At 39.8% G+C, this 26386-nt stretch overlaps 1 protein-coding gene across 1 annotated transcript in view; it reads left to right on the plus strand.

Annotated features, from left to right (window-relative positions):
* Positions 1–26386, plus strand: part of ME1 (malic enzyme 1) — a 358155-nt gene that overhangs the window by 159769 nt on the left and 172000 nt on the right. Inside the window, exon 6 of the mRNA XM_039529885.1 lies at positions 21945–22048. Within this exon, the coding sequence (XP_039385819.1) occupies positions 21945–22048 (104 nt within the window). The remainder of the gene's footprint in view (positions 1–21944; positions 22049–26386) is intronic.

Raw genomic sequence — 26386 nt, forward strand, 5'->3', positions numbered from 1 at the left:
TTGTTCAGCGCTCAATAACTACATGCACGTCAGCAATTTTATTAACTAAACAACTCGTACATCAGCAAAAGATTTCATGTCTTAAAACAAGTCTGCATTTAAAGAATATTTTCTGATTTACTGGATTTTCAGCAAGTCATGTTTATAAACATAACTTATTTTTTTAATTATATGCATTTTTATTAACATACAATGGACTATTTTTCTTCTATAAAGCAAAGGAACAGATATTTTATGTTTACATTATTATTTAACAATTTGAATAGCTGTCCCTCTTTTGATCTGAAATAAGAATGAAAGATGTCTTGATCTGTATTTCCTTGAATTAATAAGAAAATATATAGACTATGTTTTTAGATGGCTTCTTTTCTACTCTTTAATGAGCAGACAAAAAGCTTAATGAACTTTACGTTAAGGTTGCTGCTATTATTGTATAACCAAGAAATGTTGCAGTTAAAAAAATTGAGTTTATTTTTTAAAGGAGCAATTAAAGGAAGATAGGTAAAAATTCAAATAGACTTACAGTTCATACTCTTTTTACATGTGTACGTTGGTTTAAAAATCACATTGCATGTTCCAAAACCAAGATAAACTCTACTCTTTTATATCCCTGAGTAGCTTCAGCCTGAGGCCAGAAACCCTTTTACATTCACCCTCATATCCAACATCATATGCCTTTCTCATATGGGCTATGAATCCCTCATAAACCAGTAATTCATATATGGGTAACAGATCCCACCACAGACTCTTTCAGTTCATCCACCCATTATTAATCATAAACACCAACATCTTGCCAATTACTCACCCTTTTTTTTTAAACTGGTGCACTTTGTTTGTTTTGTTTGCTTGTTTGAAGTATAAAGAAAATTGCTCAAGCTATTTTTGAGATACAAGCCAGTAAAAACTACCTTGAATGTGGAAACACTTGGTGGTAGCTCCATATTTAAGATTGTTACTAAGAGTCCATTATAAGGGTGAGGATGGTCTTGTCACTGGACTTGGACTCAAGAGACCTTGGTTCAATTCCTGGATCCATCATAAACTTCCTGTATGATCTTGAGTGTGTCACTTAATATTTGCCTCAGTTTTTATCTGTAAAATTGAGATATTAATATTTCCCACACTGACTAGGGTATTATGAGAATAAAAAACATGTTTAATTTGTTTTAATATTAGTATTTTACAAACATGGTAGTAAATCACATTGTCCCTTGTGGCAAAGTTCCTCCTCTCCTCTAGTAGGTCCTGCGCTTATTGGTGGATTTCTTCCCCCTTGGATGAAACCCATAGTCTGGATCAACTACTCCTATGTCTGATTAGGAGTAGCGGGGCTAGGGGGGAACCCGGGCCCGCCCTCTACTCCGGGTTCCAGCCCAGGGCCCTGTGAATTGCAGCAGTCTCTATAGTGCTACTTGTAACCGCTGCTTGACTACTACAGCTCCCTGGGCTACTTCCCCATAGCCTCCTTCAAACACTTTCTTTATCCTCACCACAGGATCCTCCTGGTGTCTGATGCTGCTTGATTGTATGGTGTTTTCCTCAATCCTCCAGTAGTACCCCCTCTCAGTTCTTAGTTCCTTGTGTCTCTTGCTCCCAGCTCCTCATGCGCACTTCTTTCCTCTGGCTCCTCCTCCCTAGACTGGAGTGAGCTCCCCTTTTTATACCAGGTGCCTTGATTAGCCTGTCCTGATTGGCTACAGGTGCTCCAATCAATGTAGCTCTCTCCGGTGCCTTCTAGAAAGTTCTTAATTGGCCCCAGGTGCCTTGATTAGCCTAGAGCAACTGCCATTTTGGTTCCCATGGTACTAGGGATTTGCTTAGCCTGGAGCTAACATACCTGCTCCTCAGTACTTTCCTGTAGCCATCCGGCCTTGCTCCATCACACCCTGTAGATTATAAGTAAATCTCTATTGCATAATGTTCTTCATGAATTTTAAGGTAATCTCATTCCTACCTCACGTGTGCTGAACAGACACCAGTAATTTGCTATTACCCCATCTTACTATCTATTTAAAAACTTTTTTATTGTCATTTTATCTGGGATAAGTATTGCTGCCATCTGCATTTTTATTTATTTTGCTTCCTAAGACTTTAGGAAATTTGAGGGCAATAAGAAGGTAAGTGGCACTTCAAATTGTAAGACTTGCCCAACAGTATTTTCCTTCTCCAGATACTTTTTATGGTATAATTTATTTCTATATATTAGCTACTCTGAAGGGAAAGAAACTGTATTATATTAAATTTTATTAGCCTCCGGACTCTCTGCAGGTAAGCCGCTGAAGGCAGCCTGCCTGCCGCTCTCGCGCGACCCACAGAGCGCCCCCAGTGGCTTGCCGCCCCAAGCACGCGCTTGGCGTGCTGGGGCCTGGAGCTGCCCCTGGATGAACTTGTGAGCACAAAGGAGATCCCTTGAGTGAGGCTGGAAGGACTACTCCGCCAGAGCCTATGTTAGGACTTGGACGATGTCTTATTAGCGTGCATGTAGGTTCTTTTATTGTTTTTAATGTGTTTTCTCTGTAGTACTTTTACCTTAATAAAATAGGCTTGCATACAAAAGAGCGGTGTGGTACCTTCTAAGTGTAGCAATTACACCTGTTAACTTCCTGTGAAGAGGAAGCAAACATTCTCTTCTGGGAATAACACAGTGAAGACAGGAAATGGTGCAGCCAGGATATACCCTAGTCAGAAGGGGGAGACAGGTCTCCATCTAAGAAAGGCGAGGGCTGGGAAGCCAAAAGCCTGAGAGTGGGAGCCCGTGGTGGACCACTGAGAGGAAATACTGGTGCATTGGCCTAAACTGTGACACACACTGTACTGGCGTATTGATAACAGAAATGCAAAGATTAAATAAGCAAGATGAGCTAAATGATGGTTATATTTTTTTGACCATATGAGATACACACATTTTTATGTATTCATAAACAAAAGCATTTTAAGATGAAGTTAAGGTTAAGAGCATATTCCAGTAACTTAAGGGTAAAATAATTCCAGGGATGTTGTAATTATCTGAAAACCAAGCATTTTAAGATAAAGTTGCATAATTAAACATCACTCTACTCTGCAGTGATACCATTCAACAGCCATGCAATTATGATTAATTCATTTTAGTATTGTGGATCCAGATGAGAGGAAACTAATTTATAAAGACATATTAAGTATTTTCATATTTTTTTTCTCATGGGGCCATCAGAAGCCTCCCCAAGAGGCCCTGAGAGCCCAGCAGAGTATCTAAGCTCAACCAAGAATAAATCTTTGTGTGTGTACAGTGCCTACGTCAGTGCAGTCCTGGGTTCTAGGCTATACTGCAATAAAATAAATATAATAATTGGGAGGTCAAGCTTCGCTGAGGGCAAGGCACACGAGTGAGAATCTAAGCCCCCACTGAGGAGCATCTAACCTTTATAGAGGTGAGGTCAGGCATAGCCAACTAAAGCTCAGGGACATCTGTCTACAATGAGTGGAGTTGAGTTTGTGGGTGGAGATTTAAGAGTATTAATTTTTATTTTCCCCAAATTTAAGCCCCTATCACAGGTGCAAGGCTTTTGTATTTTTTTAACAGTATAAGGTTGGTAGCATTTTCCTTTAGGGCAAATTCACACATGTTCCAAAATTTCATTTAAAAATATGCACAGATTTGCGAAGTGAAAATTGGCAATTTTGCACGCCTGTGTTTTAAAATATTTTAGTCCTGTGTGTGCCTTTTTTTGATGTGCCAGTGGAAAGGACTCTCTTATAATCTTTTCCTTATGTGTTTCTTCTAAAATTAATTTTACGTGAATACAAATATGCTATGGTTTGAAAAACATTTTAGAATCTAAGTGCTGGCAGAAGTTTGAAGCATATTGCTGTTCAGCTATTATCCCAAGCTAACAATGGATTAAAAGTTGCTATTGCTCAGGAAGCAGCTGTTCTTCAATGGAGCAGGAGCATTTTAGAATAAAAAGTATTTTTATTTCCAAATCTGAATTTATTATTGAAGGCTTTAAAATTTTGCTTTGAGCTGGCATTGAGGATTTGTTGCAATCAACCGCCCTGCACCTTTAAGCATGGGAGGGAGGGGGCAAATTTCGGGAATAGTGCTTTATGGCTGGGGAGGGGAGGGAGATAACTGCTGCAAAAGGGTCAGCATGGTTGCTGATTCATCCCCTAGGAATGCAGGATTTTAAAGGGGTAGCCCTGGGCCTGAAGTAGGGTTGCCAACCCTCCAGGATTGTCCTGGAGTCTCCCAGAACTGGCACCCATCTCCTGGTGACTGTTGAAAGCAATCTGGGAGATTTTATTAGGATATTTTAAGAAAATGACATTATATCATGTTGGGGGGAAAAAAATCTCGCAGAATAGCTTCACTCAGAATTGGCAACCCTAGCCTGGAACAGTCGGAAGCAGATTGCTGGCACCTCCTTATGGTGGATGTCCAGTGCAGGTTCTCCATAGGAAAGGCATACAGTGACTGGATAAATGGCTTGGAAGGACTTAAAAAGAGGTTTTTGTTGAAGGAATGAATGGGGAGCAGTTGAGGACTCCTATGATTGGTATGGCAGGGAGCCAACCCCCCATTCTTATAGCCCACCTTAACCCTCTTATGAGGGGGGTGGATGGTAAGGTCCCAGCAATAAATTTGCTGGAGGGATCTGGATGGAAAAAGAGGGGGAGCTGGTAAAAACCCCTGGGTAATTACAGAAAAAACATGGGGTTACCTGCACTGTACACTTTTTTTTTATCTGCTAGGTTGTCCCAGACATCTAATAATAAAGTTGTGGCCTGATTAAACCCATGTCAAATGTCTCCTGTACTACTTTAGGTATAGCCAAACAAGCTGTATGATGTGTCATGGGAGACACAGATTTAGATCTCTCACTCAGTAGGTTGCAGGAGTTCAGGCTGGAGGAATGTGACTACATATACTCCTTCTGATGACCCATTGATGTAGAAGGTTTAATGATTAGTGTCATCCTCATGTGGGCTTTATTTAACAGCTGTGATAGAAGGAAGAGGACAATTTCTGTATGGGACTTATTGTTATATTGGGTGGTGTGATAAGTGTTTGATTAACTAACAATTAAAATGATCAGATTTCTGTCCTTTTTGACTATTCATTGTATGCTTAAATACTGTTTTATATTATTTATACAGAAACAATTTGTTATAGTCACAGACTCTGTTAAAGTCTTTGTCTATTGTTTGCTCAATGATTATATGATTAAATTTAATAAGAAATGCCATTGGCATGTAGACAACCATTTATTTTTGGTTTGAATGTATAAAGGAGTCATACTTCCTAAAATTGTGCCTGATGAAATGTTGCTCTGAGACCACCATTTTTTATATGTTCCACGTTCCAACTCAAATTACAGGTGTTTGTAGAAATGGTATTATCCCTATTGCTGTAGAAAGATATAATTAGGAGATTTCTCTGAGCTTCCCAAATCAGAATGTAACATATTTGTCTTTTTACTATTTGTTCAAAATCAAAGATGAAAATGTGCCTCTTTCATCTCACTACTTACTCCATTAGATATGACTTTGGATCCATACGCTACAACACACACTATATCTAATGAATGCAGCAAATTCCTCCTTGCATCCTGATTTATGCATCAGAAATGCCCTAAATTCTATGGCAAAATGGGAATTATGTGGCAATGTTATTCTATTACAAAATTATTTAATAACTTGTGTGACTCCTAAAATAGAGAAGCAAAATGCAGTGGTAAAGTGGGTTGAAGTGCTGTCTTTAAGGCAGAGAAAGAAACCTTTATAGGAGGTTATCAAAGCCTTACCAGTGGAAAGCTGGGCTTTGTGGGGCTTATCAGATCTGCAAAAGGAGAGTCTTTATAGACTGAAAAAAGACTTGTGGCACCTTATGCTCAAATAAATTTGTTAGTCTCTAAGGTGCCACAAGTACTCTTGTTCTTTTTGCGGATACAGACTAACACGGCTGCTACTCTGAAACCTGTCTTTGTAGACTGAGACTAGCTGGAAGCTATGCAGTGACATGAGACAGCCGTCTGGAGGAAGCTGGGAGAGGCTTCCAAAAGGAGGTAGCTGTCAAGTGGGGCTGCTAAGTGGTACAGGAATGAAGCTCCAACTTGCAAAGCCAAGGAGCTACCCATGTTGGCTACATTTTTCTGCTACACTACTCCGAAGGCACACAAGAATTAGGTAGTTCTGCACCTGCATGGCTTATGAGACTTCCATACCAGTGACCTCTTCTTGCAAGGTTCCTGCTATTACTTCTAAGGCAATGTGTCAGACTTTTCTGGCCTCATACTGCTACATGCTGTTTCTGCTCCCCGGTCTCGCAAATGGCCACATGCTCAGGATGCATCTGATTCCCATATTTGAGGTTGGAAAGGAATTCCCCCGAGGTCAGGTTCGGCAGAGACCCCGGGAGGCTTTTGCTCTTAAAATCATAGGTGGTCAAGCTGAGGAATTGGAAGATGCAAAATGTTGGTTGTATGTAGTACAGAGAGACGTGTGATGTCTTTGCAAATGTAACATATATGGCCATTTGTGCAGTCACACAATTGTGTTGTAATGTAATAATTGTAGATATACCAATCTCCTAGAACTGGAAGGGACCTTGAAAGGTCATCAAGTCCAGCCCCCTGCCTTCACTAGCAGGACCAAGTACTGATTTTTTGCCCCAGATTCCTAAGTGGCTAAGGATTGAACTCACAACCCTGGGTTTAGCAGGCCAATGATCAAACCACTGAGCTATCCCTCCCTCTATAAATAAGAGTCCTGGATATACTAGCTTGATTTTGGGGAAGGGACACTTTTTAGCAAATATGACCTATATGGTGCCTTAAGGTTAAAATACTTTATCCACACTATTGTTTGGAATAGTTCAGGATTTTTTCAGAGTACTTCAGAGATCTTGTTTGATTCCTACAAATTTTTGCAGGCTCCTGTAGAAAGATGGAAATGCATAGGCACTCTGCATGAGCTTTCTCATACACCACAGATGGCAACTGTCATATAATTATGCCAGATGCCTTGATTCAGTGTCCACTTAATACACACTCATATGACACAGCCTGTAGCTCTCTAGGTTATCCAACTAGGCACCATAGTGGTACAGTCTTCCCTATTGCATGCAGGGTGCAGTTACTTTTCAGATTGACACAAGTCATGTAGAACACTGACCTTCTGGCTACATTTTCTCTCTTTATGTGTACTGTTTTGAAAAAAAATATTTTGGCAATACTGTATGAGAAAATAGACCTTTCTTCTCTTTTCCAAGCTGCCAAATAATTTTGTAATATTAAAGAACTGTGATCTGAATGGTAACTTTTTAATGTCGATGTTAAGCATAGACTAAAAAGAGCTCTCTATTCAGAAGAAGCACATTAATATACGTAGCATGCCAGTGTGGAACTGGGAAAAGAACAATTTTATTTTAGTTAGTAAAATCTCCTCCTGATCTTAGCAAAACATTTACTCTAGTGCAACATATTGCAGTCACTATTTAATACATTTGTCTTTTAATGTTTAGATTCTTTGCACAAGGCACTTAAGAGTCCTGTACCTAATCTTTTCTGCACACAGATCCCAGTGTTTGCACAATCTTCTGTGCATTTCCTTGGGACTGCTCTTAGTTCAGTATTCCACTCTGCCAACATTGAAAACCCATGAATTTCTAAGAGTGCTTTGTAGAACTACAGTGCATTTAAAATATAGCGTCTGCATACAGTAATGAAGAAAGCACTTACTTTTCTCTATATAAGCAGGGCTGCCCGGGGGGTGGGGGGGGGAAGTGGGGCAATTTGCCCCAAGCCCCGGACCCAGGAGGGGCCCCCACAAGAATATAGTATTCTATAGTATTGCAACTTTTTTTTAAGGGGAAGGGGCCCCCTAAAATTGCTTTTCCCCAGATCCCCTGAATCCTCTGGGCAGCCCTGCATATGAGCAATGCACAACTGGCACTACGAATTCAGACAAAACCGAACACCCTTGCCCCGCCCACTTCCTCGCATCTCTGCCCCTGTCCTCTCCCTTCCCTGAGGCCCCATCCCCCGCTCACTCCATTCCCCCCTCCCTCTGTCGCTTATGCTCCTCCACCTTCACTCACTTGCTCTGGGACGGAGTTTAGGTGTGGGAAGGGGCTCAGGGCTGTGGCAGAAGGTTGGGGCCTGGGAGCAGATGAGGGGTGCGGGCTCTGGGCAGTGCTTACCTTGGACAGCTCCCTGAAAGTGGTGACATGTCCCTTGGCTCCTAGGTGCGGGGGCAGCAAGGTGACTCTGCGCACTGCCCCTGTCTGTAGACGCTGCCCTCACAGCTCCCATTGGCTGTGGTTCATGGCCAATGGGAGCTGCGGAACCAGTGCTCAAGGTGGGGGCTGCATGCGGAGGCCCCCTGGTTGTTCCTCTACCTAAGAGCCAAGTGACATTTTGCTGCTTCCAGGGAGTCATGCAGAGCCAGGTAGGGAGCCTGCCTTAGCCCCGCTGTACTGCCAACCAGACTTTTAACGGCCCGGTCAGCAATGCTGACCGGAGCCTCCAGGGTCCCTTTCTGATCAGGTGTTATGGTCGAAAACTGGACACCTGGTAACCCTATTTATGGTACTTACCCCAAGTCAATTCTATAAGGTATTGACAAAGCCTAGTGAATAATGTAACTTATTACCAGCATTTCTCCATGTCTGAATACCTATTGGCAGTTAAGTTTCAGTTAAGGGCTCTCGTGTCTGGTCCCTTTCCCATTTAGTCTGATAAATCTCAGAATCTGTTGAATTTTAGAACATGGTTCAAAGCTCAGCTGCTTTCCCAGCACTTTCCTTGAGGGTAGCAATGGGAACAAGTGGCACAGGTCAATATATTTGTTTGACTCTAGGGTGAAGTTTATTGCGGGGGAAAAAAGTTAAAACTGATATTTGAAGTTTGTTAGAAATTTTACGTGTATCTGGAGATGTTTACAATAACTTATTGTTATAAATTTGTAGCTATGTCTTTAGTTAGGGTAAATAATTGTCGGTTCATTGACTCAGAGCTATGCCAATTTAGATCAGCTGAAAATTTGGCTTCTTATTCAGCAGAGTAAGAACTCCTAGAACGGGCAGGGTTCAGAAGATTGCACATGTGAATTAATATGTATGGATGGGGAAAGGATACAGAAGGATTAGATGCAGTAGTATTAACCAAAGAGAGGGGTAGAGAATGAAAGTAAAAAGTATAGGGTAAAAAAAGTGAATGAATGGAAATGAGGAGGATGGGGGAGAGTTTGTCTAGTGAGAGCTATAACCTTTAGTTCCTCTTTAGATTAAGAAATTAGTGAGTAGAAGGCAAACAAGAGGCTTAAAGGTCAAACTGATTAAAAGATAAGCTGCATTATAAAAGGAAAGAACAAGCATAGTCGGACAAATCAAGTCTGGCTTTGAAAAGAGTCCATCTGAGATCTGGAAAAAATAAAATAGTCTGATATTAGCCATAGAAAGAAAATTATTTTTGATTTACATAATTATTTCCCTCCGTCAGTCACACTCCACTTTTCATTGTATCAGTGTTTTAAAATGTCAAACTATTTACTGTAGATTTGTTTTGAAACACTATTTTAACCATGCAAAATAAAAATATATTACATTATAGTGTTTTGTCTCTTTCTGTGGAAATCATTTTCACTTCAAGCACAATTTTATTTTAATAAATGTTATATATTCATAGATTTTATGGCTAGAAGGGATTGTTATGATCATTTAGTCTGAGCTCCTGCATAACACAGGCCTAGAATTTTGCCCATGTTGACAATGGTGCTTTCAAAGTCACAGATGGAAAAATGATGGTTCTTTGATTGTTCATGTCCATTCCAAGCAGGTGTGTGCGCACTGTGTGCACGCCAGCCAGAAGATTTTCCCCTAGCAGCACCGTAGGGTCAGCCTGAGTGCCCCCTGGAGTGGCACCTCCATGGCACCCTATATAGGGGCCCGCCGACCCTCCATCCCCTCAGTTCCTTCTTATCGCTGGTGACGGCTAGCTGGAACTTTGCTCACTCTCGCAGCAAGCCTAGCAGTGTCTCTATTAAGTGTATATAGTTCATATTTTCTCATAGTTTAGAGTTAGTGTTAATTGTAAGATAGTTAATAGCTGTTGTGGGGGGGCTTCCCCCCACCATAATCTTTGCCCCGTCCCGGATCCCCAGGGTTTAAACTCTGCGTGGACTGCAGGAAGTTTATGCCGAAGAGTGACCCGCACTCTTCCTGCTTGTGGTGCCTCGGGGAGAGCCACCAAAGAGACCGGTGCAGTATCTGCAAGGGGTTTTGTCCCAGGACTCTTAAGGATGGAGAGTAGAGACTTAGAGTGCTCATGATGTAGGTGGCCTTATGGCCACACTCGGACCCCGAGCCTGCCGACCTGGCGCCCAGCACCTCATCCTCGGTGCGCAGCACTCCGGCACCATTAGGAGGAGAGGAGGCCCGGTCTAAGAACTCTTAAGTCCCAGCACCGGAGAGATTCGGGACATAGAAAATTGGCCTCTATGTGGCACCGATCACCTTCGCCGGTGCCTGCAAAAAAGAAGAGGCCGGTGAGGGGCCAATCACCCCACCAGGACCTTAAAAGGCTGGCGGCGTCCACAAGTGTCGTGGGACAAGCCGTGCCACAGCCGCATCCTCCCAAGGTCCCGTTGACTCCTGCCCCAATGGGGGTGCAGTTGAGTCTGGACCTGTCTAGGTCCCTGGACCTCAGCGAGGATGTGCGCCTCCCATCGAATTGAGCTGATTTTATACATTTTGACTGATCTAAATGAAAATATTTTACCATTGTTAACAGTTAATAAAGGGCAGAAAATTGATATACAACAGATTAATGGCTGTGAAATAGAAAGTAAAATGAATGTAGGTAGAAAATTAACCTTACTCATAGAACTTAATTGCCCAGTAAAGTATATAATGAATCAAACAGCATATATGGAAAAATATAAGTTACATTTGTAAACATTATTTCATTTTATAAGACTGTTACATTACTAGTAACAAGGGATGGTTATGAGCTAAGAAGTAAATCTGGATTCAAATTTATATTTCCTCCAAGTTTGGGGGGTTTGGATCCATCCTTCTCTTTCTACTAGAGCTACTCAGAAAAGAAATTAAACTTTTTATTAAGACAAAGTTACAATAAAATATTAATACAACTATATTGCATGTTACTTATTACTTATTCAGGATCAGGTTAATATTCAAAGAACCTAACTAAGGATTCTGGCTTACTGGCTGGGGATTTCTCCTCCTCTAACTATATTAAAAAGGGTGACCAAAGTTCTAAATACGTGTAGTCTTTTTGGCACTTCTCTTGTGCATGCACTTGGTGTGAAAGCTTTTCCAATAGAAGGAGAGTCCATATTTTACCATGCCACAATTCCATAGAAATGACATTTTTCCAATAATGTGCAGTGCAGAGTCTTGCTGCTAACATTAAAAAAGAAATTAACTGCATTTAAAATGCAGTTGAATATTTTTTGATAGAACTGTTTTCCATCACAATGTGCAGTTTCATTAAAACTAAAATGCTCTGCAGGAGCATGGCTGTTTCAACAAAATTCTGAAAGAAAAAAATCAAAATAAATCATTTATATTTTCTTGTTTTGTTTTGATAAGGTGAAAATGTTTCATCTGGACTACGATTTTGATTCATTTAGACTTTTATATTATATTAAAATGTTTGTTATATTTAATCTGTATTTAATATTTTATGACATTATTATGTTTCAACATTATTGAAATGAAATGTTTTAACATCAAAACATTTAAATCTACATCAAAATTTTTCAGAATTTTCAATCTACAGTGTATTTTGGAATTTCAGCATTTTGTTGCAATTCAGAAGAAAAACAAACTTCAAAATAGTGGACTTTCCTGTTTTCTGACCAGCTCTAATTTCTACCCTATCTCTACTAATGGTGAGAATATGATTTTCATTTTGAAAGAGTCTCTTTAAATCTGTAAAATACTCTGTGGTAGTTTGTTTGGGATGCGCTGTACAAAATAAACTTGTATTGCATAATCACTAAAAACTTAAAGATTTGAAATACTGGAAAGCATGACTCCTCGTATTTCAGGATGATCAGGTGCCCTGTGTATTCCCAGCACCTGTTGTTGTTCTTGAAAACAATTTATTTCAGAAATAAAGAATCAAGAAACTGAGATTATAGAAAGACGATTTTTTCCAGTTAAAGTGCTATACTCCTTTGATCTGCAGCACACCCATCATTTTTTTAACGCCTTCTCTGAGATCTGGTCCACACTTAAAAATTAGATTGCTCTAGCTACATTGTTCAGATCTGACACAGATCTGAGTGCCATAATTAGGTTGACCTAACCTCTGGTGTAGATGTGGCTAGGTTAATGGAAGAACTCCTCTTGGATGTAACTAATGCCTCGCAGAGAGATGAATTAAATACATTGATAGAAAATTGCTTTCATCACTGTAGGTAGCATCTACACTGCAGCACTACGATGCCATAGCTGAAGTGTCTTAGCTATGCCACTATAGTGGTTGTACAGTAGATATGGCCTAAGGATGCAATTCTGCAATACTGAATAACTCCTGAGGGATTCTGACTAGTGCTGGTTTAAAAAAAAATTTGGAGAATAATAAATTCACCAAAAAATGCAGGTTCAAGGAGACCAAAACTATTTACAAATTCAGGTCAAATTTAGTGAATAGTTTTGGTTGCTTAAAAAATTAGGGGGGAAAATTTAGAAAAAGTTAAAATGGTTTGATTTGACATTGTCAAAATGAGCCATTTTGACATTTAATTTCAAAATGAACCATTTTGCTTTGAAAATGTTGATTCAACCTGAACAATTTTGTTTTGTTTTTATTTTGGTGAGAAAAACTGAAAAATGTCAGTTTTGGTTTTTGGTTTGGCCACTGAATGAAAAAATCAGTTATTCACTCAGCACTAATTCTGACAACTCTCCTCTGAGTTCAGTATGAGTGGAGATGCTCAATATGTTGTAGGAGTGGGTCCTATGCTGCTGATTTTCCGGGAAGGCTGTTTGCTGAAAATGAAGTATCTGTTCCAAAGATATATTTCAGTACCAATTTTGAGTACTGATGGCCCTGGTTGAGCTCTCCCAGCTGGACACTCACCAGGCTACTGTGTTTGGTCCCCATATCTTGGATCTGTGTTCTCTTCACTGCCTGAGACTGAGCAGAGTCCAGGCACTGCCTCTGGCTTTAGGTCTCCAGGCACATTCTTGAGGTGCAGATCTTTTGTCTCTCATTCCCTTCTGAGTATTGAGACTCCATGGTCCAACTCCTTAGGCCCCGTGACTAGTGCCAGCTCCCCCAGACTCCTGAGCACACCTGTCCCAGAACGCCAACCTTATGGTTACTCTGGTGTACAGTTTACTTTTTCAGGGACATGTGATGGTTGAAGGACTTAACACAAAGGCTTTATAAAGCTTTCAAAATCAGTCACTCTTTACTTTAGGTACTGCAAGAAATATATAAATCCAGACAAAAACAATAAGAGGTCCATATGCCATTCCCTGCCTCGCTTTCCTCACCGTTCTGGAGTGTTCTTCAGAACTGGAACTGTATCTTTCTGGGCTCCAGCTCCCCATTCTGAGACTCCACTTTTCCAGGTCAGGCTTTTCTTCCCAGTCATGGAATCTGTCCTCTCTCTTCTCTAGCCAGCTTCCTTGGACTTTGGCTGTTCTCGCCATCAGAAATGTACCCTCTCCTTCCAAAAGCTTGTGTCTTTGTTCCTCCCGAGAGTCCTTCCTCTGACTTCTCTTCACCCCAGTTCCTCCCCCCCCAAGTCTCTCAAGCACCGGTTTTTAAAACCCAGTGCTAATACCAGATCTTTTTGTTGCTTTTGGAAAAATTCTACTCCTTCAAACCTCAGCCCTTTGCGCAAAAGCTGGAGAAAACTGGTTCTCCTAACTTCAGCCAGCCTAATGTCCTAAGATGCTCCCATTTGAGTGGATGACTATCAAGATTTAATAACTGTCTATTGTTCCTGGTCTGGGAGATACATGGCACAGAAATGGTCAATTACACATACACTGAGGCATTCAGTGACACAGCAATTTAATAAAATCAACCAGAATTCATATATTGTTCATAGATAGAGATGGTATTTCAGCACGTTCATTCCCTGATGATGAAATACACAAATTGTGTAATCTTCTGTGTCATTGGCTTGGCTCCTGAAGCTAAATTGGAGCCAGGTGTACAGCTTAGGACTTTCTTGAACTTTGATGACTTGCTGATCTCTTAGTGCTAAGTGTGTACAAGTAATATAAATGAGTTGCCTTTTTTTTTTAAACAACCTCAGAGATCATTACAGTTTTAATATGTTCAGGTGGTGCTTCAAAGAACTCTTTGTTATTTTGCACAGCTAATTCTAGGTAGATCTATGTGATCTTTCAAATGAAAAAATCTCAATTAAGCCCTTTTGGGGGGAAAAGTTTACAAGGATAAAGTTTGAACTTGCTGTATTTCTAAATATGAATGTGTGTTATATCTTCTGTGTAGTTTTTTTCATTAAAGCACTAGTGTGTAAAATAGACATGTACAAGTTGTCATTAAATATTATTTAACATACACAACAAATCTGTTAACCAGAGAAAGGTGAATTATAGTTTGAAGAAGATTAAATCTCCAAAAGAACATTAAACAGGTTTAAATTGTACAAGAAGTTTTTTATTCAAGTTTCTTTTGTTCACTTGAGGAAAAGGATTCAGTAATCATGGCTTGACATATTTGATTGTAGTATAGAATTTTCTTTTCAGTAATCGGCTTTGAAAGCCATGAAATAGTCAGTGGTAAATATGTTAATCTCTCAAAATGTGTGAACAGTTTAAAAAAAAAACCCTCTGATCTAGTTTGCACTGTTGTGACCTGAATAACAGGATAATGTGCTTATGCAGCTTATTTATTCTTCAGTGCCTTTTTGAAAAAGAGAAGTTGCACAATAGTTTGCCATTCACAGCTTAGAAATGACCACTGTTCTTTTCAGTTGTTGAATGCTTAATTATTTTCTCTCCTATCTGTATTTCACCATACATTACTCCAACCAGGACTTTAAAGGAATTTTTTGGTTGTTCCTTGCTGAACTGTAACACTTTTGTGAAGAAGTATGCACTGAGCTGTAAAAGAATTTCAAGCTCTCAGAAAAGTTGTACAGGCTTTCAACCAAGATGTATTGCTGAATTAACTGCCTGTGCTTATAAGACTCTACCCAAACTGAAAACCCTAAAGAGCCCTGTGGACATAAAGTTAATTACACTTTTAAGGGTGCCTCATTAACATTCTGCAAAGGTGTGTGTGTTTGTGTGTTGTGATCATACAAGCATGATTAGGCTGACACTATTTGTTGATTCCCTTATATTAGTTATTGGTCTGTGGACACCAGCAAGTGTACCAGATTCAGTGGTGGTGAGGGAGCAAAGGGAGCTTGAAAACAGTGTCTGAAGGCTGCGCTAAAGCTTAACTACACAATTAAGGATTTGTCAGCATTTATGCTGTATATCTTGATTTTCATGGATTTATAGTTCGGCAAAAGTTGGCTTCAATCTGAAAACCTGGCAAATTGTCTCAATCTGGCTATGAAATATTTTGAAACACTTCATTTAACTTGGTTTGACAATTTCAATATTAGAGACATGAAAAAATAAACTTTTTTACAGAGCTCTGGATAGAACAAACATAACTGCTTTTGGAAAAAAGTATTTTCCTTCAGTAGATATTTTAAAAATTGCCAATCATAATGCATGCTGGTGGTGGAGAAGGATGAGGCATATGAGTTACTGAAATTTTGAAAGGGGATAAACAACACATGCTGGATAACTATATAGGGCCACGTTGTGGCCTGGCAGAGGTGGTGGTGCAGGGCTGTAAGGAGGCACACAGCTATTAATCTGGGAGAGGAAACACAATCTGGAGAGCCGCTATGACCCCCTTATCATGCAGGATAATTGGAGGGTTGAGAACGGGTGGAACCAAAGCTTTGCCACCTACCGCATGTCAGTCTAGCTGTATCTACATGCTAAGGAACTAGTGCTGTGCTGGCTATAGGCCTGGCACAGTTTTTCCCTCTTGGGAGCAGCAGAGGGACTGATAGGAAGACACTCTTCCAGACTGCTACAAGCACATTGCAAAAACACTCTGTCCCTTGTGTTAAGCTCGTTGCAAAGCCATGGTTGAGTCCATAGTGTGAATTCTATATATTGTGTCTTATGCATATCATGGTTATGCAAATATCGTAGTCTTCAGTGAGTATTTCGGCTCTTTAATAATAAAAAAAAAAGCAGCAGTGGTCTTAATGGAATGCGTGTCAGAGGCAGAGCACTTCCTACACAACTTTAAAAATACTGTGCAGCGTTCTGCAGCAAATGTACGTAGGCTTCAGCTGAGCAAAGCAGTTAAACAAGCTCCTAGAATACTGCAAATATTGAGATAAAGTTATCTAAGGCAAATGACAAGTTTTTCAAATAAAGTGTATTGACTGTATAGAAGTAGGAAAAATCTCCTCTGTAAATAATGGTGTGCAGTAGTTAGAAGTTCATTTAATCAATGCTTAATAACTGATTAAATCTGAGAACTCATGAATTGAAGATACACATTCTCAATGTAGTTGAATGCCTATAGGTAAAATACTGGAAACACTGATTTATAACGGAAATAGCAGCATATACTTAAAACTGACTCTGAGCACCATTAGAATTACAAACTAACCATTTGGGGTTATCTAAGCTAGTCTGACTAATGGGTATGGTTTATTACTATTTGATTTAATATGGAGAAATTATTTTCCTGTTTAGTTTTTATAAACCTAGATATTAACAGTGTTATGTTGTCTTTATTCTGCATATGCAGTGTTCATTTTTGTCACTGTGGTAATGTTTATAAATTGAGCTTGTTACATAGGCTTGTCAGAGTTCAGTTTTTTATAATTTTGACATGTACAATTGTTTATTTTTAAGCATTTTTTTTCAATATTTATCCATTTACATTTATACAGTTTTAGGAAATTATTGGGGGATAGATTCATAGACTTTAAGGTCAGAAGGGACCATTATGATCTTCTAGTCTGACCTCCTGCACAACGCAGGCCACAGAGTCTCACCCACCCACTCCTATACCAAATCCCTGACCTATGTCTGAGCTATTGAAGTCTTCAGCTTGTGATTTAAAGACTTCAGGGTGCAGAGAATCCTCCAGCAAGTGACCTGTGCCGCACACTGCAGAGGAAGGCGAAAAAACCCCAGGGCCTCTGCTAATCTGCCCTGGAGGAAAATTCCTTCCCTACCCCAAATATAGCGATCAGCTAAACCCTAAGCATGTGGGCAAGAATCGTCAGCCAGACACCCAGGAAAGAATAGGCAATAGGGGGATCAGAAAATTATTTAATGACAGTAAACCTTGTGTTTCAAAAAGTTAAAGCTTTATAAACATTAAAACACAAATTGTGAACATCACATTTCAAAATATATAAAACAAATACCCTTAAAACCAAACTCTGAAGAAGTTCTCAAGCAGCATTTTTTTTACTTTACCTATCTGTACATTTCAGTTATTATTGATGGAAATTTTTTGTCAGTTTGTGTGTGTTTAGTGAAATCTCTGTTTACTGACATTTACCAATAAAAAATTAATCCTTCCAAACCTAATCATGCAGTTCCTTGTTTTTGAATCTGTGGTGGTGTTTTTCCTCGAGATTTCTCTTAAATGAGAAGTCACGTCAATTATATTAAATTAAGCCATCACTTAATATGCTGGCAATGCGATCTGATTTTTCTGGTAAACTGTCATCTATCTAGCTATCAAAATTGTTTTGAGATTGTAGATCTCAATTCATACTTAAAAGCTTTTATTCACAATATGTTGTTGTTATTGATAGTAAAAAAATGTTTCTATTATGGTCATGCCCAAAGACTTCTATCAAGATTAGGGCTCTGTTGGGCTGTACAAACATAAATATGAAAAAATCCTTTTCCTGGGGAGAGAGGTGTCTTTTACAGTCTTGAGAGACAAAACAGATAAAAGTCAAGGAATGGGGTTATAATACAAGCAAATGAGTATGGTGAAGAATTAGTGCAACCTTGTTAGTTGCATGACTTATTGTTTGGGTTTTATTTCTGTGTGTTTTGTTTTTTAATTAGGCTAGAGGTATGGCGAAGTATGGGAACATTAGTAAGATTGAGGGAGAAGGGAAAGAGAAACAGTCACAGCTCATCACCTGCCTGGCTGTGATCAGCAGGGTGTGTTCTTTAGGTAACACAACAGAGAGTCTTCAGGAATGATTTTAGGGAGAAGATGACTTGCGAGTAATGGTAAGAGTTCCATGTAAAGTGGTTCCATGTAAAGAGCTCACACAAGAAGCCATGTACAATAAAAGCAACAAGTTGTATCGGTCCTACAGAACCAAGGAACTATACTGAATATTCTTGAGCACCATCTGTGGGCACTTTATCTATTAACTATTTATAGAGAGAAACAGGGAGAGAGAACAATCTTGTAACAGGTGGTAAGGACTGGGAATGTTGGCAGAATTAAGGTGGAGGCTGGTATCATAAGTTACTAAATTTGATAGGATGGGAATAGATAAGCTGTGATGGGCCTTAAAAGATAAAAACAATAAACTTGTGTTTGATGCAAAGGCAAAGAGGGAGCCAGTGAATGGATTGAAATAAGGGAATTGATGTGGTTAGAGTGATGAACTAGGAAGATGATCTTGGCAGCAGATTTTAAATGGACTTGAAGGAAGGAAGGTTGCAGTAGTTAAGGCCAGAAAGAAGGTCTTGCCACAGTCAAAACACAAAATGTTGCAGACTTGGATGAGAGTTTTAGCTGTGTAAGCAAAGGAAAGTCCTTATCTTAGAACTGTGTAAGAAGCAGCAACAAGATTTAGACGTCTGAATGTGTGGGTCTAGAGAAGGCTGAGTCAAAAATGGCACCCAAATTATAGGCTTGGATCACTGGGAAGGGTGGTAGAGTAGTCGAAAGTGATAGAGAAAAGTGGGAAAAGGAAGGGCTTTGACAGAAAAGATCAAGAACTCAGTTTTGGCCATATTGAATTTGAGATGTTGACTTGACATCCACAAAAACGGGTATCAGAAAGACAGACTGAAATGCTGGACAGCTTGTCAGTGGAGAGAGAGATTTGAGTCATCAGCATAAAGACAGGAGTCACAGCTATTTCTGAAGTTGAGTACCTAGAGAGAGAGAGTGTAGAAAGAGAAGCAGGGGACCAAAGATGGAGCCTAGGGCAATACCCACTGAAAAGTGGAGAGGGGGCCAGCAACAACCCTCCAAACAACATACTGAAGGAGCAACAAGACAGGTAGAGGGAGAGTCATAAGACAGAGGTATGAATGCCAGTGGAGAACAGAGATTCAAGATGTAGGGTGTGTTTGATAGTGTCAAAAGCTGCTGTGAAGTCAAGGAGAATGAGGATGGAAAGCAGGTGGTAAGATTAGTTCAATGACTAATCTGTTCCCTTCTGCACTGAGCAAAGTAGCTTAAATTCTGTGTAATTTGTATAATTTCCTCATCCTCTTGATCCTTGAGGCTGCCATTTAACTACTGAACTTTTATCAGACAATAAAAGAGCTTCCTTTGAATGTAATGATAATTTTTTTTAACTGGTACCCAACTGACCTTTACACAACTTCAGTGCAAAATAGCATCAGCTAGCCCCAAATAATTCAGTTTCCATCAACATTTCAGAAAGGCATTTGAAATTAGTCTCTCAAAGACCCACAAAAACAGATGCTGTGATCAGGTAATCCCACAGTGCCCACCATGAAAGCATTCTCAACAGAAGGCCCACAGCAGATCAGGATGAGCCGAAGCCCCAATTGTGTTCAGATTGGTGTGTTAAAATATCCTATAGTACCAGAGTGGACGAACATCCTGGCACTTCTCATAGATTGGTTGAAGGCAAAAGAAGGTGTGACAAAGTCAATCCTGACAAATATAAGAGAGTGGTGGAAGGCAAATATATCAGCCCTAGAATGGTGAAGACCCTGTTCCCTATGAGCTGAAAAAAGTTTACCATGGGTTAACTAGAGACACCTGAGGCCAGTTAAGGGCTACCAGTGACCTTTAAAAACCCTTCTTCTGATGGGAAAGAGGAGGACAAAAATGGGAGACAAGCTGCAGCAGGGGTAATGGCGGTGGCAGCAGCAGCAGGAAGGCATGGTTGTCTCCCTTCCCTATAGGGAAAGAAACTAAGGTAACAGCTGTTTGGAGGGAGGACTGGTGACTAGGAGCCAACATAGTAGGGTAATACCCTGTAGAGGGGGCAGGGAAAAGTATTTTTGTTTGCATTATGAGTTTGGGGAGGAGGGAGTGTTTTTGCTTAAGAGAATTTCTAGGGTCCATCCTGAGGCCCACCATGTAAATAAGGAAAAATAAAACCAGAGTGAAGAAAAAAATATTCTAGAGCCAGACTGGTTTACTCCAGGCCCCCGACCACCCAAGGGAGAAACGCTGAGGCTGATGAAATGAAGGAGGTTACCTGTCACAAAGGAAAGAACAGAGTAAGGTGATCAGGAGAGAACAAACAGAGGGGTACTGATAGTGAGATAGGGGGAATGAGAAAGGGAGTCAGATACACCAGGGTAGGGTGCAAGTGTCTGAGATGAAACTGACATCAGAAGAAGAGGAAAGAATTTGCCAAGTTAGCTATGTTGCAGGTACTGTGTTCCTGAAACACCTCATCCTCATTAGTTAGCTGTGAATAGATGTATGACAAAATATTTTGCTGCAGCAAAATGTATTAATTTTGGTCAAAAATTGGCTGAATAATTTATCCAAACCCAAATCTTGATACACATCTAAAAAGTATGTACATTTCCTATAACCAAGTTTATTAAAGAAATAAATGCTGCTTGTAACTGAATATTTCTCTTGCATATTAAAGTAGTTTTTCATATAGCAAGAGAAATGATTTAACATAATTCTTTTTATAAAGCTGAATAAGGACTCATGTTTTTTCTTTCTAGAAAGTTTTGACCATGACATTTTGCTACTTTTTGCCTAAAATAAGAATTCCTGAGCAGTGAACTTGTGAACATAAAAAGTTAGTGTTAGCTCATCTAAAAACCAAAGCAGGAGAGGCATAAAAAAGAAGCAATTACTGGCAGATGGCACAGCCGCAGACTGGCTAACAGTTTTTGAACTCAATTTATACCAGGAATCCAAATGACGGGACTGAGCATCTTGAAACCATGTTTATATGGACTGGTGCCATAGCAAGACAAATCATACCTCTTACAGAAACTAAAGAGCCAAGAGTCTGTGACAGATCTGTAATAATACGGAAATATAAGTCTGTATTACTGGTAGTTTGGTCTTTTTTTTTAATGACAACATAGCTACCAGAACATAAAATGTGATATGCTGCGTCTGAAATACACTGTTCATTGAACAAGAATAATCCAAAACCACAGTTTTAGCTTAGTTTAGTAGTGGGCAAGGCTGAACATGGTTACTCTCTGTGGAATGGATCCTGTGCATGCTGGTACTCCTACGTTATAATCTAAAACACTGTATGAAACCTTGATATATGAAAAGCAAATCTTATGAGGAAAACCAATATTTGCCTTTTTATGCACCTCCTTGCTATTCTGTAAACTAAGAAGTATTAAAAAAAAAAGAATGTGGTTTATAATAGGGTCCTGACTTATTTCCATCAGTACTAGACATTGTGAAACCTGACTTAAACCTTTACTTCTTCACTTGGGAATGACACAGATTCATTCCATTGCCCACATGATACAGTTGAGTATTTCTTTAATCTCTTTGTTGGAGTCCTTCAGTCTTTACATGCTGATGGATAAATGGTTATATACTTGTGTATATATATTTATTCCATTAATACTCAAACACTGTATTGTGTTCTCTCTCTCTCTCTCTCTCTCTCCCCTTGTTTTTATTAGACTGTAAACAACTGTAACTTGTTTTATTAATAGTTCATACTTTCTTTAACAGGAGTTACTAAAAGATCCCTTATATATTGGACTGAGGCACAAAAGAGTCAGGGGTCAAGCTTATAATGACCTTCTTGATGAATTCATGCAAGCTGTGACTTTCAGGTAAGCAGTATATTTGTTTTATTCACACACCTGAATTCCACTGAACTTCAGTCTAGGGGAGAAAGTATCCCAGTCGTTTTTTGTTTTTTTTAAAGTGGGGTGGAAAGGAAATGGGGAAATTGTTGGAGTTTTGTTTTTCACTTCCTATGTATATTATTTTTAAGATTTGATCCATTATGTCAACTTTTTCTTAAATACTGAGTTGTGAATTCATTAAATTTTTGTTGTAAAATTACTAACCTTTTTTCAAGTAAGCTTTAGAGGTGTGCTAACCAGTTCTGGTCTTTCAAGGTTTTGATTGAGGCATTAGATTGCAGCCTAACAACTCCCCCACCTCTTCATTTCAATCTTTGAAACTATAATGAGATCTGAACTGATCTGCTGTACTCTGAGGCTTGTCTATTTCTTGTGCCTAGAGTGCACCATGTGTATTTGAAATCTCAGAACTATTCAGATTTTGCAAGGTGTAGAAGAATCTGTCGAGTACTCGCGTGGAAAGAAAGGGGTGTCACAAGGAGCTTCTGCAGTGAGGCCTGGCAGAAAGATTGTCAGACCTCTGGCATGTGGTGTCATAGTTTCAAAGAGATAAATTAAGGTGTGAGAAATACTGGGGTACAAATTTACTGATTCAGTCCAGTCTTGGGAAATGATTATTTGTCCCAAACTTGTTCAGCTTGAACCCAGGAGACATGTTTTGGGGTTTCCTTAGATTAGTTTCTCTCTCCATCCAGGAGAGAGAGGATATATTCATTTCTGTTGTTGAACAGTACCTGCAATCGACACTCAGAAAGTGTACTAAATTAATTCAAACAAACAAAAGCCACCAGAGATCAGACAATATAGCGAAAAAATGGAACTTTAGCTAATCGCCTATAGACTTTTTATAGGCTCCAACAAGGTAATGTTTTAGCTGTGATTTTACTGCATGGTACAAACAGAGGCACTGCACCACAGCAGGTGTTGGCTAGTGTGTCTTCCTGGGCCCTACAAAGGGAAAAAAAGGTAAGTTTTTAGTTATGTTTGTGCTAAATGCCCCTTGGTTGGTTAGTGGAGTCATTCCGCACATTTTGCTGAATTGCAGTACATAAGGTTTTTGTAGTTTACCATTAGCATGTGAAATATTATGTAAAGCTGATGTACTATTATCAAGTAAATCCTCATATACTACACTTAGTAATGTAAGCATGGTGGAGCCTATCAAGCAAGTGTGGGTGTTTTTGACTGTTATATAATGTAAATAGTAAAGGAAATGTGGCAAAACTCCCCTTACTCTATACAATTTTCACAGGAATGTTTTAAAAAATATAAATTTTGATCTTGAAGTACTATATATGGGCAGCAATGGATGTAAGTCTATAATGGATCCAGATCCACCAAAATGTTGCCCCCCACTTCCCTTTAACTAACCAGAAAACTAGTTAAATGAGCAATGTATACCAGCTTGGGGCTTGTGCAGCTCTTGCCTTTCTTCCTTTCCCTCTGGTGCTGTAATTGTGACCTAATGGCTTCAGAAGAGGTATCTTGGGCCTAAGGTGCATCTTCTTCCTATGTAGTGCATCTGTTATGGACTGACTCAATGCTTTATTTGAGGCCCTTCCAAAGCAGGATGAACTTCCAAGGATCCTGTCTTAATCACTGCATACAGGCCTATCCAATCCTAACTTAGCTCTTCTTTTTCTTTTTTCCTACAGAAAGTCATTGATTTTTATAACTAGGATTTGGAATATAATTTTGTAATTCTCAATTATCAAATAATGATTTCTGAAATTTACCCAGAATAATTTCTGGTTATTAAACAGTTGGAGGTCTAGTGTTCGTTTGGGTTTACGTACCAAAAACTTGTTAACAGTACTGTTAATGCTCAAAATCTCGGTCTCCACTGAGTGAGTCTTCCTGTACCAGTTCAAGACATTGTAAATATAAGCACTCACTGGCTCTGTCAGAGACAGTACCATTGACTCCAGCTCCTCTGGAGCCATCAAGTCCAGTGCCTTTGTCTTTACTGGACCCTGGATCTACAGATGATCCCAACCATCTCAGTACCGTCGGCTCCAGCAGCAGTGCAAGCACTGACAATAGGTGGCTTGGCAGAATCTGACTTTTTTAATATAATTTTGACACATAATGTATGTTTATTGTTAAGCATTTTTTATTTTTATCTATTTAAATTTTCACAGTTGCGAGCAATTATGGGGTGGGGGAAGGTCAGACATTAATTATTGAAAGACAGTAGGCACTGAAATTAAAAAAGTTAAAGCTATCAAAATGCTACCCCTACTCCAGCTCCACTAATGCTGGGATCACAACATGTTTTATAAATGTTAAGGTGGGACTCTAATAAGTTCCCAAGCAGCATTTTTATTACTTTGCTTATCTGTAAATTTTTATTTGTATTGGTAGAAATATTTTCTCATTGGTTTGTATATCTACAGTTGTTTATCAACATTTATAAATAAAGATCTTATCCTTCCAAGCCTAATGGAGGACTTACCTGTCTCAGTGCCTTGACTCATCAAACCTTCATGGCTGCAAGGGCTCCCTTTACCAGCCTCTCCACTACTACTAATGGTGTATTATTTACCACTATGGGTCTTGGGCCTTTGGCACTGTTGGTCCTGTTAGTACAGTCAATGAACCTGGCACTGTCAATGCAGACACTTCTGGCATGGTTGGCACCAACAGTGTTTTCAGCATACCTAATGCAGCCAGCACCATAAGCAACTCTGCTGAGGTCAGCTTTGCCAGCATGATCAGCACCACTGGAGTCTTCAGCGTCATTGATGCTGTTGGCTTCAACCCTGCTGGCACTGCATCAGCATTTAGACCTCTTCATCCCATACTGCTGTATACAGACCCCAGGATGTCTCCCACATCAAGAGCTCCACCAACCCAACAGGAATGACCCCGCCACTTCCTGAGAAATAATACATTTCCTCTTCAAGCTGAATCTGAGAAGCACATGTCACCACCCCAGTCTTTCAGATCACCTTGTACACGTCATAACAGAGATTCAGGTTTTAAGGACTGTGGATGGTTTTCCTACAAGGAAGCCCCAAAATAGTGCCCTCCACATGGGCACTCAAATTGTGCAGTACTCTGCATGGCCATACTGGTGGTTGCCCATACCAAGGGATTTGAGACTTCCATCAGAATCTAATACCAGAAGGAGGTCCCCTTTTCCAGTCCACGAAACCTCTCACCAGGCTATCCTGACAGTTTCTTTTCTCATGGGTTTGAACCATATTGAGCACCCCTGGATGTCCCTCAACACACTTCTTCCTCATCTCCAGATGAAACTGAGTCCTCAATCTCCAGAGGACTTTAAGGTCTTCCTGGACTTAATGAGAAACAGGACCACTTCTTTAGGAGAATAGGTGGAACTTGTTCAAGAAAATCTGCACAGTATCATCAATATTTTACAAATCCCTGCTCCAGGAAGGGTTGCCCTTCCCATTAACAAATCTTTGTTGGAGCTATCGAAAATGGTTTGGCAGACTCCAACCTCTATACCACCTGCAGCAAGAGATTGGACAGATGCTACCAATTTAATCCAAAGGACTTTGATTATTTTTTCACACATCTACTCCCTGACTTGGAGTCCTCCTGGCGGTCCTCCAGTTTCATCCCAAAGCCACTCCTAAAGAAAAGGAGCTCAAGAGACTGGATATGTATGACAGAAAAGCTTGATCCACAGTACAGCTACTCTGCAAATGAGGGTGGCTAACTATCCAGATTTCCTTGTCAAATATAATTTTATTAACTTAGCTAATGCTGTAAAATTTTTAGACGAACTACTAGAGGAGTATAAGGAACAGTCTATGGCTCTTGTCTCACAGCAAAAACATCCCTCCAGGCAGCTATTGACGCAATTGTTATGCTTCACAATTGATGGCCACTGCCATTGGTGTGACATGTTCTTTTGGCTGCAGGCATCCGGAATTCCGAAGCAGCTGCAAAATAGAATAAAGAACTTGCCTTTTGAGGGATTTATGCTTTCTCTGAAAAGACTGATGCCGCCATTCATACCCTGAAAGTCTCCCAAGCAACTCCTGAGATCTTGACGAATCTTCTACAAATCACATTTCCAGCAGAGATTCCAGGGCTCTGCTTAAGGGCAATGTCGGCCTTCTTGACGTTGCCAAATGGCTTTATCTCAATCAGGCCCTTCTCACCAGACGTTGACAGCCTCCTGAGCAGTCGTCATCACTGCCTCCTCAAGGGCAGCATACCAATCTCAACACCTCCCACCCTTTGGACAACAACTGTCACTCTTTCCAGTGTTTGGAATAAAATAACATTGAACACATCCTTGCTCAGGACTACGAAGGAGAGAGATAT

Source organism: Mauremys reevesii, linkage group 3, assembly GCF_016161935.1.
Source record: "Mauremys reevesii isolate NIE-2019 linkage group 3, ASM1616193v1, whole genome shotgun sequence".
In the NCBI taxonomy this organism is placed as follows: domain Eukaryota; kingdom Metazoa; phylum Chordata; order Testudines; family Geoemydidae; genus Mauremys; species Mauremys reevesii.